This window comes from Sapajus apella, unplaced genomic scaffold, assembly GCF_009761245.1.
Source record: "Sapajus apella isolate SASKATOON/1434 unplaced genomic scaffold, GSC_monkey_1.0 scaffold2, whole genome shotgun sequence".
Classification (NCBI taxonomy): Eukaryota; Metazoa; Chordata; class Mammalia; order Primates; family Cebidae; genus Sapajus; species Sapajus apella.
The window spans coordinates 78,562,629-78,579,987 of NW_022436942.1; the positions used below are offsets into that span (position 1 = coordinate 78,562,629).

Genomic DNA, 17,359 nt, shown 5'->3' on the forward strand with positions numbered 1-17,359 from the left:
TTTATTATATTTCATGACTACGATATCAAAATTAGCTTGTAGAATGTGGTGAAGTCTTTTATGGGTTTAGAAAATAAAATCATTGTAGAAAAATTGCTTAATACTGTTGAAAATGGAGGCAGAATCATGAGACAGGAGCAAGATCTGGCTCAAACTAAAGCCTACCACTTCAGGCAGGGAAGGGTAGTGGTTTGTTTTCAGACTCGCCAGGTTCAAATTTATTCTCTGCTGCCCGCTGGATGATAGCATCGGAAAAGTGACCACTCCTATTGAGCCTCAGCTTAGGAAAAGAAGATTTGCTAACAGTGCCAATACCTCATAGGGCTGTCAAGATGATCTACGGACACAGTCCTCGTACAGGGTAAATAGTCAGTAAATGGTGATTGTTCATCATTATTCTGATTTCAAGGTGCTTGCTTGGTTCCTGGAAGTGTCCTTCTAATTCAGCTTAGCTTCCAAGGCTGGAAGAAAGCATGTTCACAAAAGACTAGGCAGAGTAGCCAGGCGTGGTGGCTCACTCCTGTAATCCCAGCATTTTATGAGGCAGAGGTGGCCTGATTGCTTGAGCTCAGGAGTTTGAGACCAGCTTGGGCAACATGGTGAAATGTTGTCTCTACAAAAAATGCAAAAACCAGCCAGGCATGGTGGCACACGCTTGTGGTCCCAGCTACTCAGGAAGCTGAGGTGGGGAGATTGCTTGAGCCCAGGAGGCGGAGGTTGCAGTGAACCGAGATTGCATCACTGTACTCCAGCCTGGGTGACAGAGTGTGATCCTGTCTCAAAAAAATAAAAATAAACAAAAGACTATGCAGAGACCCAATTTATAGACAGGGAATAAAAAAACAATCCCCAAACATGAGGTCTTTCAACAAGGTGCTTTATTGGAGGACACAGTGTGAGAATGAGCAGGTAGAGGCGATGCTTTTCAGAGGTGATATTCAAGTCTTACAATACTTCTTGGTGTCCAGGTTCTTGTGCTCCTTGTTATATGGAGCTTTTGAAAAGCAGATGGCAGCATTGCGGTCGCAGTTGCAAATGAAGGCCTCACACTCTTTGTTTTTGCCTGGAGAGGGACGAGAGGAGAGGACTGAGCCAAGGTGGACCCTGCTTTGTACAATCCAGGGGCAAGAAGAATTGATTGGAATAAGCTGGCAGCCATTCCACTGATGTACATTTAGGGTTGACAGATTAGGTGAATAAAATACATCAGGATGCCCAGTTAAATTTGACTTTCAGATAAACAATGAATGCAATATTTGGGACATATACCAAAAAAATTAGCCATTGTTTATCTGAAAGTCAAATTTATCTGGGCATCTTGTGTGTGTGTGTGTGTTTGAGATAGAGTTTCGTTCTTGTTGCCTAGGCTGGAGTACAGTGGGGCGACCTCAGCTCACTGCAACTTCCGCCTTCTGGGTTCAAGCGATACTTTTGCCTCAGCCTCCTGAGTAGCTGGGACTACAGGTACCTGCCACCACACCTGGCTAATATTTGTATTTTTAGTAGAGAAGGGGTTTCACTATGTTGGCCAGGCTGGTCTCAAACTCCTGACCTCAAGTGATCCACCTGCTTCAGCCTCCCAAAGTGTGGGGATACAAGTGTGAACCACCACTCCCGGCCTAGTTTTTCTACTTTAAAGCACATATTTAAAAAATTATGAAGCATCCTTAATGGAATATTACACAGGCATTTAGAAAAATTAGGTATGCCTGCACATGGAAACTTTCCCAAATAAAAAAAGCTAGTGTATGCCAAACAAAATCTGGAAGAATATGTATCTAACTGGTTATCTTTGGGTGGTAGGATTATAGATGCCTTCCACTTTCCATAATAGATATTTATGTAGAGTTTGAAGTTGCATTCCTTTTGGCTTGTTTACTTTTGTAACCAAAAGAAACAATAAGATTACATTTAAAATGCATTTAAACTTTATTATATATAATTTATGTATCTCTGCTTGCCGTCAACAATCTTATTAGTTTTGTTTCTCTCTGATCCTTTATTTTATTTTATTTTATTAATTTTTTGAGACAGAGTCTCGCTCTGTCACCCAGGCTGGAGTGCAGTGGGGCGATCTCAGCTCACTGTAACCTCCACCTCCCAGGTACAAGTGATTCTCCTGTGTCAGCCTCCTGAGTAGCTGGGACTACAGGTGTGCATCACCACATCAACTAATTTTTGTCTTTTTTTTTTTTTGCGGGGGGACGGAGTTTCACTCTTGTTACCCAGGCTGGAGTGCAATGGCGCGATCTCGGCTCACCGCAACCTCCGCCTCCTGGGTTCAGGCAATTCTCCTGCCTCAGCCTCCTGAGTAGCTGGGATTACAGGCACGCGCCACCATGCCCAGCTAATTTTTTGTATTTTTAGTAGAGACGGGGTTTCACCATGTTGACCAGGATGGTCTCGATCTCTTGACCTTGTGATCCACCCGCCTCGGCCTCCCAAAGTGCTGGGATTACAGGCTTGAGCCACCGCGCCCGGCCCTTAATTTTTGTCTTTTTAGTAGAGATGGGGTTTCACCATATTTACCAGGCTGGTCTCGAACTCCTGACCTCAAGTGACCTGCCCACCTTGGCCTTCCAAAGTACTGTGATTACAGGTGTGAGTCACTGTGCCTAGCTAAGGTTTTTTCTTTGTTTGTTTGTTTGCTATTTTTGAGATGGATCTTGTTCTATCGCCCAAGCTGGAGTGCAGTGTTGTGATCTCAGCTCACTGCAACCTCCGCCCCTAGATTCAAGCGATTCTCTTGCCTCAGCCTCCTGAGTAGCTGGGACTACAGGCATGTGCTACTACACCTGGCTAATTTTTTGTATTTTTAGTAGAGACGGGTTTCATCATGTTAGCCAGCATGGTCTTGATCTCCTGACCACGTGATCCGCCCACCTTAGCCTTCCAAAGTGTTGGTATTACAGGCTTGAGCCACCACGTCTGACCTGAGTTATTTTTAATTAATACAAACATCCTCTAATGCAGATTTCTTGTCCTAGTTGCAAACATTAAAAATAAATTGTGGGCCGGGCGCGGTGGCTCACACCTGTAATCCCAGCACTTTGGGAGGCCGAGGCGGGTGGATCACAAGGTCAAGAGATCGAGACCATCCTGGTCAACATGGTGAAACCCCGTCTCTACTAAAAATACAAAAAATCAGCTGGGCATGGTGGCGCATGCCTGTAATCCCAGCTACTCAGGAGGCTGAGGCAGGAGAATTGCCTGAACCCAGGATGCGGAGGTTGTGGTGAGCCGAGACTGCGCCATTGCACTCCAGCCTGGGTAACAAGAGCGAAACTCTGTCTCAAAAAAAAAAAAAAAAAAAAAAAAAAGAAGTTGTGTGTGTGTGTGAGTGTGTGTGTGTGTGTGTGTGTGTGTGTGTATTTCCCTGGGGAGAGGGTTCATAGTTTTCATCATATTTGTAAATTTGGTCTTCTAAAGTGGAGCAGAAGCATGTGTAAGCAAATTATTCAGTGATTAAAATAGTAATAAGTAAAAACAGTAATAATAAAGTTTGAGGCAATATGTAAAAGTCATGACAAGGTGGTAAGTCAGAAAAGGCAGAATAATGCAAGATTGTATTTAAAAAAGAAAAGGAAAGTTTATATCTAAGCTATGCATTTATCAAATATTTATTGAGCACCTACTATTTGCCAGGCACTACTCTAGATCTGGGGATATAGCAATAAAGAAAACAGACAGTAATCAGCCAGGCGTGGTGGTTCATGCCTGTAATTACAGCCACTCAGGAGACTGATGCAGGAGAATTGCCTGAACCTGGGAGGCGGACGTTTCAGTGAGCTGAGATTGCACCACTGCACTCCAGCCTCAGTGATGGATGGAGACTCTGTCTCAAAAAAGAAAGGAAGAAAATAGACAGTAATCCCTGTTCTGTGGATCTTACAGTCTATTGGAAAGATGGAAAATAAATAAGTGGCCAGGAATGGTGGCTTACTCCTGTAACCTCAGCACTTTGGGAGGCCAAAGTGGGAGGATTGCTTGAAGCCAGGAGTTCAAGACCAGCCTGGCCAACGTAGTGACACCCAGTCTCTACAAAACAAGTTTAAAATTAGCCAGGCATCGTGGTGCAGGCCTGTAGTCCCAGCTACACTGGAGGCTGAGACCAGGGGATCCCTTGAGCTCAGGAGGTTCAGGCTGCAGTGGGCTATGGTTGCACCGCTGTTCTCCTGCTGGGGTGACAGAGCGAGACCCTGTCTCTAAACAAAAACAAAACAAGGCCGGGTGTGGTGGCTCATGCCTGCAGTCCCAGCTACTCAGGAGGATGAGGCAGGAGAAACATCAGAACCCAGGAGGCAGGGGTTGCCATAAGCCAAGATCGCACCACTGCACTCCAGCCTGGGTGACAGAGTGAGACTCCATGTCAAAAAAACCCAACACAACAACGACAACAAAAAACCCATCACTACTTACAAGCTGTGTGATCTTGGGCAAATAGCTCAGCCTCTGAGCCTCAGTTTTCTTTCTTTCTTTCTTTCTTTTTTTTTTTTTTAATGAGACGGGGTTTCGCCATGTTGGACAGGCTAGTTTCGAACTCCTGACCTCAAGTGATCCACCGGCCTTGGCCTCCCAAAGTGCTGGGATTACAGGTATGAGCCACCATGCCTGGCCCCTCAGTTTTCTTTTATTTTCTTTCTTTCTTTCTTTCTTTTTTTTTTTTTTGAGATGGAGTTTCCACTCTTGTTGCCCAGGCTGGAGTACAGTGGTGCGATCTTGGCTCACTGCAACCTCGGCCTCCTGGGTTCAGACGTTTCTCCTGCCTCAGCCTCCCAAATAGCTGGGATTACAGGCAGGCGCCACCACGCTCAGCTAATTTTGTAATTTTAGTAGAGACAGGGTCTCTCCAGGTTGATCAGGCTAGTCTTGAACTCCCGACCTCAGGTGATCTGCCTTCCTCGGCCTCCCAAAGTGCTGGGATTACAGGCATGAGCCACCACACCCAGCCTGAGCCTCAGTTTTCTTATCTGATAAGTGGGGATAATAATTGTACCTATCCCATAGTGGTGTTGTGAGGATTAAAGGAGACACTGTCCAGCACCGAGAAAATTATCACTAAATGATGGCTGTTAGTACATTATTGCCCCTGGCCCACTGAGAACCTACTAGAATTCATAGGTCAAGGAAGGGGTAAACCTACTGCTGCAGGTGACCTCAGAGCCAGAGCACGAGTATGAGTAGGTATTGGTGTACGGGTTGTCCAGGAGAAATGTACAGCTGTCCAGCTTCTTGGCCCGGTCGTAGCAGTGGTCATGTGTCTGGCAGCACCTGGAAAGTGGGAGGGACAGCTGAAACAGGAGTAAGGGCAGAGCAGTAGGTCAGCCCTCACCTGCTGTCTCTCAGGAAAGGTGGCAATGACTTCACCAAGATACTCCAGGGGAAATGGTCCTATGCCTTGAAAAAATATAAATCCTTTTTATCATATGTTTATTGGGGGCAATTTTTTTTTTTTTTTTTTTTTTTTTTTTGAGACAGAGTCTCCCACTGTTGCCTAGGCTGGAATGCAGTGGTAGGATCTTGGCTCACTGCAACCTCTGACTCCCGGGCTCAAGCGATTCTTCCGCCTCAGCCTCCCGAGTAGCTGGGACCACAGGCACGTGCCACCACGCCTGGCTATTTGGTATTTTTAGTAGAGACGGGGTTTCACTATGTTGGCCAGGATGGTCTCGATCTCTTGACCTCGTGATTCACCCGCCTCGGCCTCCCAAAGTGCTGATATTACAGGCGTGAGCCACCGCGCCCGGCCCCTGAAAGCGATTTTTAACATGGTTGCAAGAATACAGTAAAATCCTGTGTTCGGAAGGTGCAGTGACACTTTAACCACTGCTAGAAAAATGACACGTGGATTGTCGCTGTGTCGTTGACTGGTGCCATATTCGGCCACTGGAGGGCAGCGTCGGCCACTGTTTTGTACGTCGGGCATTGCTTCCATCTCTAACGAGGAGCATTCGTTGCAGGGTTCTCTTGGAACACCTTGCTTTATATGACAGGAGGTGAAAATATGTTATCCTTAGCAGATATGCAAGCCCCCTTTGTATGCCTTGTGAGATCCTTGGCATGTGCCCTCCCTGCCCCCAGCAGCCACTCCAGTTTCCCTCCAGGTGATCACTCACGTGTCCAATTCGTCCACAGGGGTGCCTGAGCCCCCCCAAGCCACAGTAGCAGCCGTAGTTGTTGTATTCCAACAGGGGGTCACTCCCCGGGATCGTGCACTTGATCATTTTGCGGAACTGCCACAAGGCCCGAGGGCTGACGCCGCTCTCGGCGGCGGCCACTGCAAGAAGACACAGCCAGAGTTCAAATCCGTCTGCCAGCACCCCCGGGAAACACTGCCTGCCTGTCCCTCGGCCCCACACTGCCTCCCTGATCCCTGCCAGCTGCCTTCTCGGAAGACCGTTGGACGCAGGAACCTGGCAAAGTGAAAGTGGGTAGAGGTGTTATTTGTTTGTTTGTTTGTTTTTGAAACGGAGTCTCCCTGTGTCGCCCAGGCTGGAGCGCAGTGGCATGATCTCAGCTCACTGCAACCTCCGCCCCCCGAGTTCAAGCAATTCTCCTGCCTCAGCCTCCTGAGTAGCTGGGACTACAGACGTATGCCACCACGCCCAGCTAATTTTTGTGTTTTTACTAGAGACAGGGTTTCACCAAGTTGGACAGGATGATCTCTATCTCTTGACCTCCTGATCTACCCGCCTCAGCCTCCCAAAGTGCTGGGATTACAGGTGTGAGCCACCACGCCTGACTGAGGGTTTTTTTTTTTTTTTTTAATGAAAACTTTATATATATAAAGTTTATATGTGTATATGTATATGTATACACACACACACACATTCTTCTTTTTGGATCTCACTCTGTCGCCCAGGCTGGAGTGCAGTGGTATGATTGTGGCTCACTGCAACCTCCCGGTGGGAGTTCAACAACCCATCCTCCCACCTCAGCCTCCCAAGTAGCTGGGACTACAGGCACCAGCCACCACACCTCAGTAATTTTTTGTATTGTCTGTAGATACAGGATTTTCCCATATATTCTAGGTTGGTCTCTGGGTTCCTAGGCTCAAGTGATCTTTCCAACTCAGACTCCCAAAGTGGGCTAGGATTACAGGCATGTGCCACCAAGCCAGGCCAGAGAGTTTAAAACGATCTGCATTGTTTATCCAGTTAATTTTTTTTTTTTTTTTGAGACGGAGTTTCCCTCTTATTGCCCAGGCTGGAGGGCAGTGGTGTGATTCCGGCTCACCGCAATCTTCACCTTCCAGGTTCAAGTAACTCTCCTGCCTCAGCCTGGCTCAGCTGGGATTACAGGTATGCACCACCACACCTGGTTAATTTTGTATTTTTAGTAGAGATGGGGTTTCTCCATGTTGGTCAGGCTGGTCTTGAACTCCCAACCTCGGGTGATTCACCTGCCTCAGCCTTCCAAAGTGCTAGGATTACAGGCATGAGCTACTGCGCCTGGCCTATCCAGTGACTATTTATTGAGCACTTACTACATTCCAAGCTCTGTCCTAGGAGCTAGAGATATAGCAGTGGACAGATATAATAATAATAAATCTCTAACCTCATAGAGCTTACAACCTAGTGGGAGAGAAAAACAATGAATAATAAATGTGGTAAGTCAGGAAACTGGATACTGCGTTAGAAAGGGGGAAGATAGAGCCGGATGAGGCAAATCTAAAAGGGAGGTTACCCAGCCTGGCCAACATGGTGAAACCCCATCTCTGCCAAAAAAATACAAAAACATTAGCCAGGTGTGGTGGCGCATGCCAGCTACTTGAGAGCTACAAGTGCCAGCTACTTGAGAGGCTGAGGCAAGAGAATCATGAACCCAGGAGGCGGAGGTTGTAGTGATCTGAGATCACGCCACTGTACTCCAGCCTGGGCGACAGAGCCCCTGTCTCAAAAATAAAGTAATAAAATAAAATATAAAATGGAGATTGGTCCAATTACTTAGTTGACTAAGGTCGGAGGATCGCTTGAGCCCATGAGTTGGAAGCTGTAGTGAGCTATGATTCCGCCACTGAACTACAAGACCCTGTCTGGAAAAAAGAAAGTACAGGCAGGCTTTCTTAGCTCAGGCTGTCTGAGTCCAGACTTGCAGGTTGAAAAGGTGCCAGGCTTGAGGGAACCCTAATAGAGGAGCTCTCAAGCCCCACTGGGAACCTCGAATTGAGACTGCGGGCCTGGCCAGCCCTGTCTTCTGTGGTCTGTGGCCCGCATTCTGGAGGAGTGAGATCTCAGCTCACTCGGGAGATAGGCGGGCAGAGCCAGGAAGACTTGCCTACCTGCGAGCAGCACGGCCAGCACAAGGAGTTTCATCTTGCAGTCGAGGTGAGAAGAGAACTGAGATGACCAGCCCTCCCCTGCTTATAATCAGTCTCCACACCCTCACCCTGAGATAAGGCTGGAGTGTTTGCTTTGCTCTTGGCTCAGTCTGGGGCTGGCCTTGAATCTGTCTGTCTTGGGAATGACCCTGACAATTTGTCAGCATGGGATCACTGGAAAAAAAATGTTACTCATTTTTCCTTAGCAACTGTGAACCAAAGGGATGGTTTCTGAATTTTCAGGTCTAAGCATCTTGACCCTCATACCTACCACTTGGTGCTAACTCCAGCTTCACGGGCTGGTTGAGGGAAAGCAAAGCTGTCAGTTCAGTCAGACGCTGGGATAAGGGAGACAAGAAGGAAGTGCAGCCTGGGCAACATAGAGAAGAGACCTCATCTCTAAAAAAAAATGTTGGTTGGGCCCGGTGGCTCATGCCTGTAATCCCAATGCTTCGGGAAGCCAAGTTAGGTAAATCACCTGAGGTCAGGAGTTCGAGACCAGCCTGACATGTTGAAATCCAGTCTCTACTAAAAATACAAAAATTAGCTGGGCATGGCGTGCCTGTAATCCTAGCTACTCGGGAGGCTGAGGCAGGAAACTGCTTGAACCCAGGAGACGTGAGCCACTGCACCCGGCCACAGATTTTATTTTTTCCCACCACACCGATACCACTTCCCTCTGCAGAGTGAGTTTGTGAGAAAAACCTGGGCTTTGGATTTCAAAGGCCTGGGTCTGACTTATAAAATAATAAAGGGCTTTAAAACTGTCATATCAAATGTCTATATAATATTGTTTAGGTGGAATTCACATATCATTAACCAAGTTTAAATAAACAATTCAGTGGCATTTAGTACATTCACAATGTTGTGCAACCATCACCTCTATGGGGTTCCAGAACATTTTTATCACCCCAGGGTTTCCTGTACCCATTAGAAGTCATGCTCCCTCAGCCCTACTAACTGCTAATCTGCTTCTCTCTCTCTCTCTTTTTTTTTTTTTTTTTGAGATGGAATTTTGCTGTTGTTGCCCAGGCTAGAGTGCAATGGTGTGATCTTGGCTCACTGCAACCTCTGCCTCCTGGATTCAAGTGATTCTCCTGCCTCAGCCTCCTGTGTAGCTGGGATTACAGGTGCCGGCCACTATGCCCGGCTAATTTTTGTATTTTTAGTAGAAACGAGGTTTCACCATGTTGGTCAGGCTGGTCTTGAACTCCTGATCTCAGGTGATCTGCACGTCTTGACCTCACAAAGTGCTGGGATTACAGGTATGAGCCACCGTGCCTGGTCTCTAATCTGCTTCTCTTATACAGATTTATAATTGGTTTACTTGGTGCTCTCCTGTTCCTATGTGGTCTCTACAACAACCCTGTGGGGTAAGGAGGGCCTGCTTATTTTAATTTATTTATCTGTTTTTTTTTTTTTTTTTTTTAAGAGACAAAGTCTCGCTCTGTCACCCAGGCTGATGTGCAGTGACACCATCATAGCTCACTGCAGCCTCAACCTCCTGGGCCCAAGCAATCCTCCTACCTCAGCCTCCCGAGCAGTGGGGACTACAGACATGTGCCATCACACCTGGCTAATTTAAAAAATATTTTTGGAGACATGGTGTTTCCTTATGTTGCCTAGGCTGGTCTTGAACTGCCTCAAGTGATCCTCCCATTTAAGCCTCCCAAAGCATTGGGATCACAGGCATGAGCCACTGTGCCAGTAACCTTGAGAGTTTTGAGGAGTATTATTGGTCAAGTTTAACCCTCTATTGGAATTTGTATGTGTGTATGTGTTGGAGTCCCAACTCTGTCACCCAGGCTGGTGTGCAGTGGCACAACCTTGGCTCACTGCCACCTCTGTCTCCCAGGTTCAAGTGATTCTCATGCCTCAGTCTCTGAGTAGCTAGGATTACAGGTGCCCGCCACCAAACACAGCTAATTTTTATATTTTAAATAGAGACAGGGTTTTACCATGTTGGCCAGGCTGGTCTCAAACCCCTGACCTCAGGTGATCTGCCCGTCATGGCGTCCCAAAGTGCTGAGATTACAGGTGTGAGCCACAGGCCTGGTTCTCTACTGGAATTTGTCCTATGATTTTCTCACAATTAGATTAGAGTTATGGGTTTGCAGAAGGAAGACCGCAGAGGCAAAGTGACATTTCATCGCATGGCTGCTCTACGTTTAATTATCTCTTTTCTGGGCTGGACACGGTGGCTCACTGTAATCCCAGCACTTTGGGAGGCCGAGGCGGGCACATCACCTTAGGTCAGAAGTCTGAGACCAGCCTGACCAACATGGTGAAACCCCACCTCTACTAAAAATACCAAATTAGATGGGTGTGCTGGCACATGCCTGTAATCCCAGCTACTGGGGAGGCTGAGGTAGGAGAATCGCTTGAACCCAGGAGGCAGAGGTTGCAATGAGCCGAGATCACACCACTGCACTCCAGCCTGGGTGACAGAACGAGACTTCGTCTCAAAAAATAAGTAAATAAAAATAAAAATGAAATACCATTAAAAATTCAGTTTCTCGGTCACAATAGTCACATTTGGAGGCTCATAGACACATGTGGCGAGTTGGCAGCCACAGAATGTTTCCGTTATCACAGAAGGTTGTGTTGGACAGGGTGGCTGTAGACTGTCACAGAGCCTGTCTCAAGGCTGCCCTTTGGGTGGTGGGGGCTGTGAGGACTACTGGAGGGGCCCGGGTAGCTCAGAATCCCACATCAGCTTGACCGAATGGTCCTGCCTCTGCAGCCCCAGAACGAGTGAAGGCTGCCTGAGCAAAGGAAATCCTTGGCCAGCAAAATGTTCAGTCCCTCTTATGTGGGTTCCCTGGGGTCATAACAAGACAGAGGACCAGGCATTGCTCCTAGATTTAGGCATAAAGGATGTTAAGTGGGTGATTGGGGTGGCCCAAAGGAGGTGCAGTATCTGTGGTTGTGTAAAGTCCTTTGGGGCAAGTAAAATTATTAATTACCCTTTTTTCCAGGCTGGAGTGCAGTGATGCAATCTCTGCACACTACAACCTCCACCTCCTGGGCTCAAGTGATTCTCCTGTCTCAGCCCCCTGTGTAGCTGGGATCACAGGCATGCACCGCCATGCCTGGCTAATTTTTGTATTTTTATTAGAGATGGGGTTTTGCCATGTTGGCCAGCCTGGTCTCAAACTCCTGGCCTCAAGGGATCCACCCACCTCAGTCTCCCAAAGTGCTGGGAATATAGGTGTGAGCCACCACACCTGGCTATGAATTACTATTAATTAAGGGCTAACTCCATCCCAAGTCCCATATGCTAAGAACCTGGCACAAAGCTTGATGTAGGTCCAATTACAAACTCCATTTTACAGAGAAGACAGCTGAGGCTGAGAGAGTGACTGTCCCATAGTCACACAGCGGGACCAAGATATGAGTTGGCGCTGGTTCTCATGCTACCATCTCAGGCCAGGGAGTACTGAAAGTCCCCTGAGTACGGGAAGAGATTCAGTCCAACCTATGACTTCCGTCCTTCCCCAGGCAATGAAAGCCTTCCAAAGGACAATCTGGGCAAATTATCACGTGGTGGAGTTTAGGCAAAGCACGTGGTAGGGAGGGGGTCAGGCTGTTGCCACAACCCTCTCCCCTGGGAAAGAGACATGCAAACTGTGACAGCCTGGACCTCTGCAGCCCCTGCCACAGAGGTGACAGCAGAAGGGACCTGGAAGGGCACTGGGTAGCTCCCCAAACTCCTACGCTCTTTGTACCCTGACCTTTCACAACCCCAGATTCCTGCACAGGTGTGCGAAGCACAGCCTCTCCCAGCCTGGGAAAAACACACTCTTTAATGGAAAGAACAGCTAAGGATAGCTTCCTGACTCCTTCAGGTGACAGCATACCCACACTTTAGCAAGGTCATGTCCACTTGACTTCTAAAAGCTAAGTCTCCTGTTTCTGGGAATTGCTTAACAGCAGCGACCAAATACCATTTGCTGAGTGTTCCTATACGCTTGGCACTGTGTAAGCACTGTGCTTTACATACGTTGTCTTCCAGCCTAAGACTCTCCTGATATGGTTATTGTTGCTGTGATGGTTGTCATCATCTTCCCCATCTTATAGATGATGAAGCATGTTCAGAGACCTTAAGTAACTTGCTCAAAGTCACATGGCTAGAAAGTGGTGGAGAAAAAATTTGAATCTGTGTCTACCTGCCTCTGATTCCTGCTATCTCCAGTGATAACAGCAGCAGCAGCAGTTAACATGCCGTGAAGCTGTGCCAGGAAGGATACTAAGAGCCTTACATAGGCTGACCCACCATCAGGTGCCAATAAGCAAATTGAGGCAGTATGCCAGTGTATCTAAACCTTTTTCCACTCCCAAAGCCACCATCCTCAGTATCCAGATCTTCCTGACAGCCTCCTAACTGCTATAATGGCAATGTCAACCTCCTCGTCTATTCAGAGAAGGGATAGTGCAGCCAGTGGTCCCCAAACTTGACTGAGCCTCATACTCCCCTGGAAAACTTGAAGGAGTGATACAGTCCTGGCATGGTGGCTCAGGCTTACAATCCTAGCTACTCAGGAAGCTGAGGCAGGAGAATTGATTGAGTTCAAAAATTCAAGGCCATATTCAGCTGTGATTGCATGTCTGTACTCCAGCCTGGGGAACAGAGGGAGACCCTGTTTCCAAATTCAAAAAAGTAATACAGATGATTGGAACATAAGATATACAGGTTGGGTATAAGGATCTAAAATCTAGGCCGGGCATGGTGGTTCACGCCTATAATCCCAGCACTTTGGGAGGCCAAGGCAGGCAGATCACCTGAGTTCAGGAGTTCAAGACCGGCCTGACTGACATGAAGAAACCCCTTCTCTACTAAAAATATAAAATTAGCTGGGCATGGTGGCACATGCCTGTAATCAGCTACTCGGGAGGCTGAGGCAGAAGAATTGCTTGAGCCTGGAAGACAGATGTTGCGATGAGCCAAGATCGCACCATTGCACTCCAGCCTGGGCAAAAAGAGTGAAACTCTGTCTCAAAAAAAAAAAAAAAAAAAAAGGATCTGAAATTTGTGCTGTCTCTCTCTTTTTATTTTTTTGAGACAATGTCTGGCTCTGTTGCCCAAGCTGGAGTGCAGTGGCACGATCTTGGATCACTGCAACATCTGCCCCCTGGGTTCAAGTAATCCTCCAGCCTCAGCCTCCCAAGTAACTGAGATTACAGGCATGCACCACCACACCTGGGTAATATTTTGTATTTTTAGTAGAGATGGGGTTTCACCATGTTGGCCAGGCTGGTCTTGAAAGCCTGACCTCAGGTCATCTGCCAGCCTCGGCCTCCCAAAGTGCTGGAATTACAGGCATGAACCACCACGCCTGGCTGCTCTTTTTTATTTAAAAAAAAATTGTCTAGGTGACTCTCATAATTATGTAGTTTCAAATTTTTATTTTTATTTTTATTTTTTTATTTTTTAGAAATGACTATTGGGTTGGGTAGAGGTTCCTGGGTATTTTTGTAGTATTATGCTTTAAAACTCATATATACCATATATTTTTTCTCTTTCTCCTTTTTTCTTTAAAGTTTTATTAATGAAAATACCAAATATACAAAAGTAGAGAGTATAGTATATTGAAACCCATGTAACTAACCCAGTTTCTTTCTTTCTTTCTTCGTTCTTTCTTTTTTTTTGAGAGAGGATTTGCCTCTGTCTCATATTTGAGACAAAATATGTTTGCCTCTCAGGTACAGTGGTGTGATCACAGCTCACTGCAACCTCTGCCTTCTGAGCTCAAGTGATCCTCCTGCCTCAGCCTCCTGAGTAGCTAGAACTACAGGTGCACACCAGCATACCCCTCTAATTTTTTATACTTTTCAGTAAAGCTGGGGTTTCACTATGCTGCACAGGCTGCTCTCAAATTTCTGGGCTCAAGCAGTCCACCTGGCTCAGCCTTCCAAAGTGCTGGGATTACAGGAGTGACCCACTGCACCCAACCTCAGCTTCAGTTCTTACCAACATTTCCCAATGTTATTTTATGTACACTTCCACTCTATTAGTTTGTTCTCACACTGCTGTAAAGATACTACCTGAGGCCAGGCACAATGACTCATGCCTGTAATCCCAGCACTTTGGGAGGCCAAGGCAGGTGGGTCACTTGAGGTGAGGGGTTTGAGACCAGCCTGGCCAACATGGTAAAACCCTGTCTCTACTAAAAATACAGAAATTAACTGAGTATGGTGGTGCATGACTGTAGTCCCAGCTACTTAGGAGGCTGAGGCAGGAGAATCACTTGAACCTGGGAGGCAGAGGTTGCAGTGAGCTGAGGTTGCACCACTGTACTCTAGCCTGGGTGACAGAGTGAAACTCTGCCTCAAAAAAAAAAAAAAAAAAAGATACTACCTGAGACTAAGACTGGGTAATTTATAAAGAAAGGAGGTTTAATTGACTCACAGTTCCACCTGGCTGGGAGGCCTCAGGAAACTTACAATCATGGTGGAGACCTCACTCACTATCACAAGAACTGCAGGGGGAAAATGCCCCCATAATCCAATCACCTCCCACCAGGTCCCTCCCTCCACATGTGGGGAATACAATTTGAGATGATATTTGGGTGGGAATATAGAGCCAAACCATATTATTCCTCCCTTGGCCCCTCCCAAATCTCATGTCCTTTTTGCATTTCAAAACCAATGATGTCTTCCCTACAGTCCTCCAAAGTCTTAACTCATTCCAGCAATAACCCAAAAGTTCAAGTTTAAAGTCTCATCTGAGACAAGATAAGTCCCTCCATCTATGAGCCTGTAAAATAAAAACCAATTCAGTTACTTCTAAGAAACAATGCAGGTACAGGTATTGAGTAAATGTTCCCATTCCAAGTGAGAGAAATTGGCCAAAACAAAGGAGTCATAGGCCCCATGCAGGTCAGAAACCCAGCAGTGCAGTCATTAAACCTTAAAGCTCTGAAATGATCTCCTTTGACTGCATGTCTCACATCCAGGGCACACTGATGCAAGGGGTGGGTTCCCAAGGCCTGGAGCAGCTCCATCCTGTGGCTCTACAGGGTACAGCCCCCATGGCTGCTTTTGTGGGCTGTGTACCTGTGGCTTTTCCAGGGACGTGGTATGAACTGTCAGTGGATCTACCTTTCTGGGGTCTGGAGGATGGTGGCCCTCTTCTCAGCTCCACTAGGCGGTGCCCCAGTGGGCATTTTGTGTGGGGGCTCCAACTTCACATTTCCCTTCAGCACTGCCCTAGCAGAGGTTTTCCATGAGGGCTCTGCCTCTGCAGCAGACTGGGAAGAAAAAAAAGCTTTAATGGATTTACAGTTCCACCTCGCTGCAGATGCCTCACAATTATGGCAGAAGGTGAAAGGCACTTTTCACATGGCAGCAAGACAAGAGATGTTGTGCAGGAAAACTCCCCCTTATGTAGTCATCAGATCTTATGACACCTGGTACCAATTCTTTGTATTAGTGCATTCTCACACTGCTATAAATATACTACCTGAGCCTGGGTAATTTATAAAGAAAGAAGGTTTGATAGTTCCACGTGGCTGGGAATTCTCAGGAAACTTACAATCATGGAAGAAGGCAAAGGGGAAGCAAGGCACGTCTTACATGGCAGCAGGAGAGAGAGAGTAGAGTGGGGAGTGCTACTTTTTTTCTTTTTTGAGATGAAATTTTGGTCTTGGTGCCCAGGCTGGAGTACAATGGAACGATATCAGCTCATTGCAACCTCCACCTCCTGGGTTCAAGTGATTCTTCTGCTTCAGCATCCCCAGTAGCTACAGGTGCCCGCCACCACACCCAGCAAATTTTTTGTATTTTTAGTAGAGATGGGGATTTCGCCATGTTGGCCAGGCCGATCTTGAACTCCTGACCTCATGCGATCCACCCGTCTCAGGCTCCCAAAGTGCTGGGATTACAGGAGTGAACTACCATGCCCAGGCGAGTGCTTCTTTTAAACAGTTGGATCTTGTGAGAACTCACTCGCTGTCATGAGAGCAGCATGAGGGAAACCACTTCCGTGATCCAATCACTTCCCACCAGGTCCTTCCCTCGACAGGTGGGGATTACAATTTCAGATGGGATTTGGGTGGGACACAGAGCCGAACTATATCACCCACATACTTCTTTTTTAGTGACGATTTTAAAGCAAATCATAGCTCTCAAGCCATTTCATAAGCACTTCTGTATGCATTTCAAACTTACAAGGATTTTTAAAAATATATATGGAGCCTTGCTCTGTCTCCCAGGCTGGAGTGCAGTGGCATGATATCGGCTCACTGCAATCTCCGCCTCCCAGGTTCAAGCAATTCTCCTGTCTCAGCCTCCTGAAAAGCTGGTATTACAGGTGTATGCCACTACCCCCAGCTAACTTTTGTATTTTTAGTACAGACGTGTTTCACCATATTGGCCAGGCTAGTCTCAAACTCCTGACCTTGTGATCCACCCACCTTAGCCTCCCAAAGTGCTGGGATTTCAGGCATGAGCCACTGTGCCTGGCCACAATTTTTTTTGTTCTGGTAAAAAACACAAAATTTACCATCTTAACCATATTTGAAAAGGCAGTTCAGTACTGTTTAGTATATTCACATTGCTAACCTTTTTCATCTTGCAAATCCAAAACTGCACCCATTAAACAACTCTCCTTTCTCCCTTCCCCCAGGGCCTGGTAACTACCATTCTGCTTTCTGTTTCTATGAATTTGACTAATCTTAGTACCTCATGTAAGTGGAAACATAAAATATTTCATTCAGTCTTATTTGACGTAACACAATGCAATGTGATGTCCTCAAGATTTCTCCATGTTGTAGCGTGTGACAGGATTTCCTTCCTTTTTTTTTTTTTTTTTTTTTTTGAGGCAGAGTCTTACTCTGTTGCCCAGGCTGGAGTGCAGTTGCACTATCTTGGCTCACTGCAACCTCTACCTCCCAGGTTCAACCAATTCTTTTGCCTCAGTCTCCCAAATAGCTGGGATTACAGGTGCCTGCCTCCATGCCTAGCTAATTTATGTATTTTTAGTAGAGACGGGATTTCACTATGTTGGTCTAGAGCTCCTGACCCCAGGTGATCTGCCTA

The 17,359-nt window shown here is 46.7% G+C and overlaps 1 protein-coding gene across 1 annotated transcript; it reads right to left on the reverse strand.

The window, feature by feature from the left end:
• Positions 1-859: 859 nt before the first annotated feature.
• PLA2G1B (phospholipase A2 group IB) lies at positions 860-8,389 on the reverse strand. Its single transcript, XM_032241613.1, is given in 5 exon segments — positions 860-1,063; positions 5,144-5,271; positions 6,117-6,151; positions 6,153-6,277; positions 8,282-8,389. Coding segments are annotated over 5 exon segments (447 nt in total). The 5' UTR covers positions 8,316-8,389; the 3' UTR covers positions 860-938.
• Positions 8,390-17,359: the final 8,970 nt, after the last annotated feature.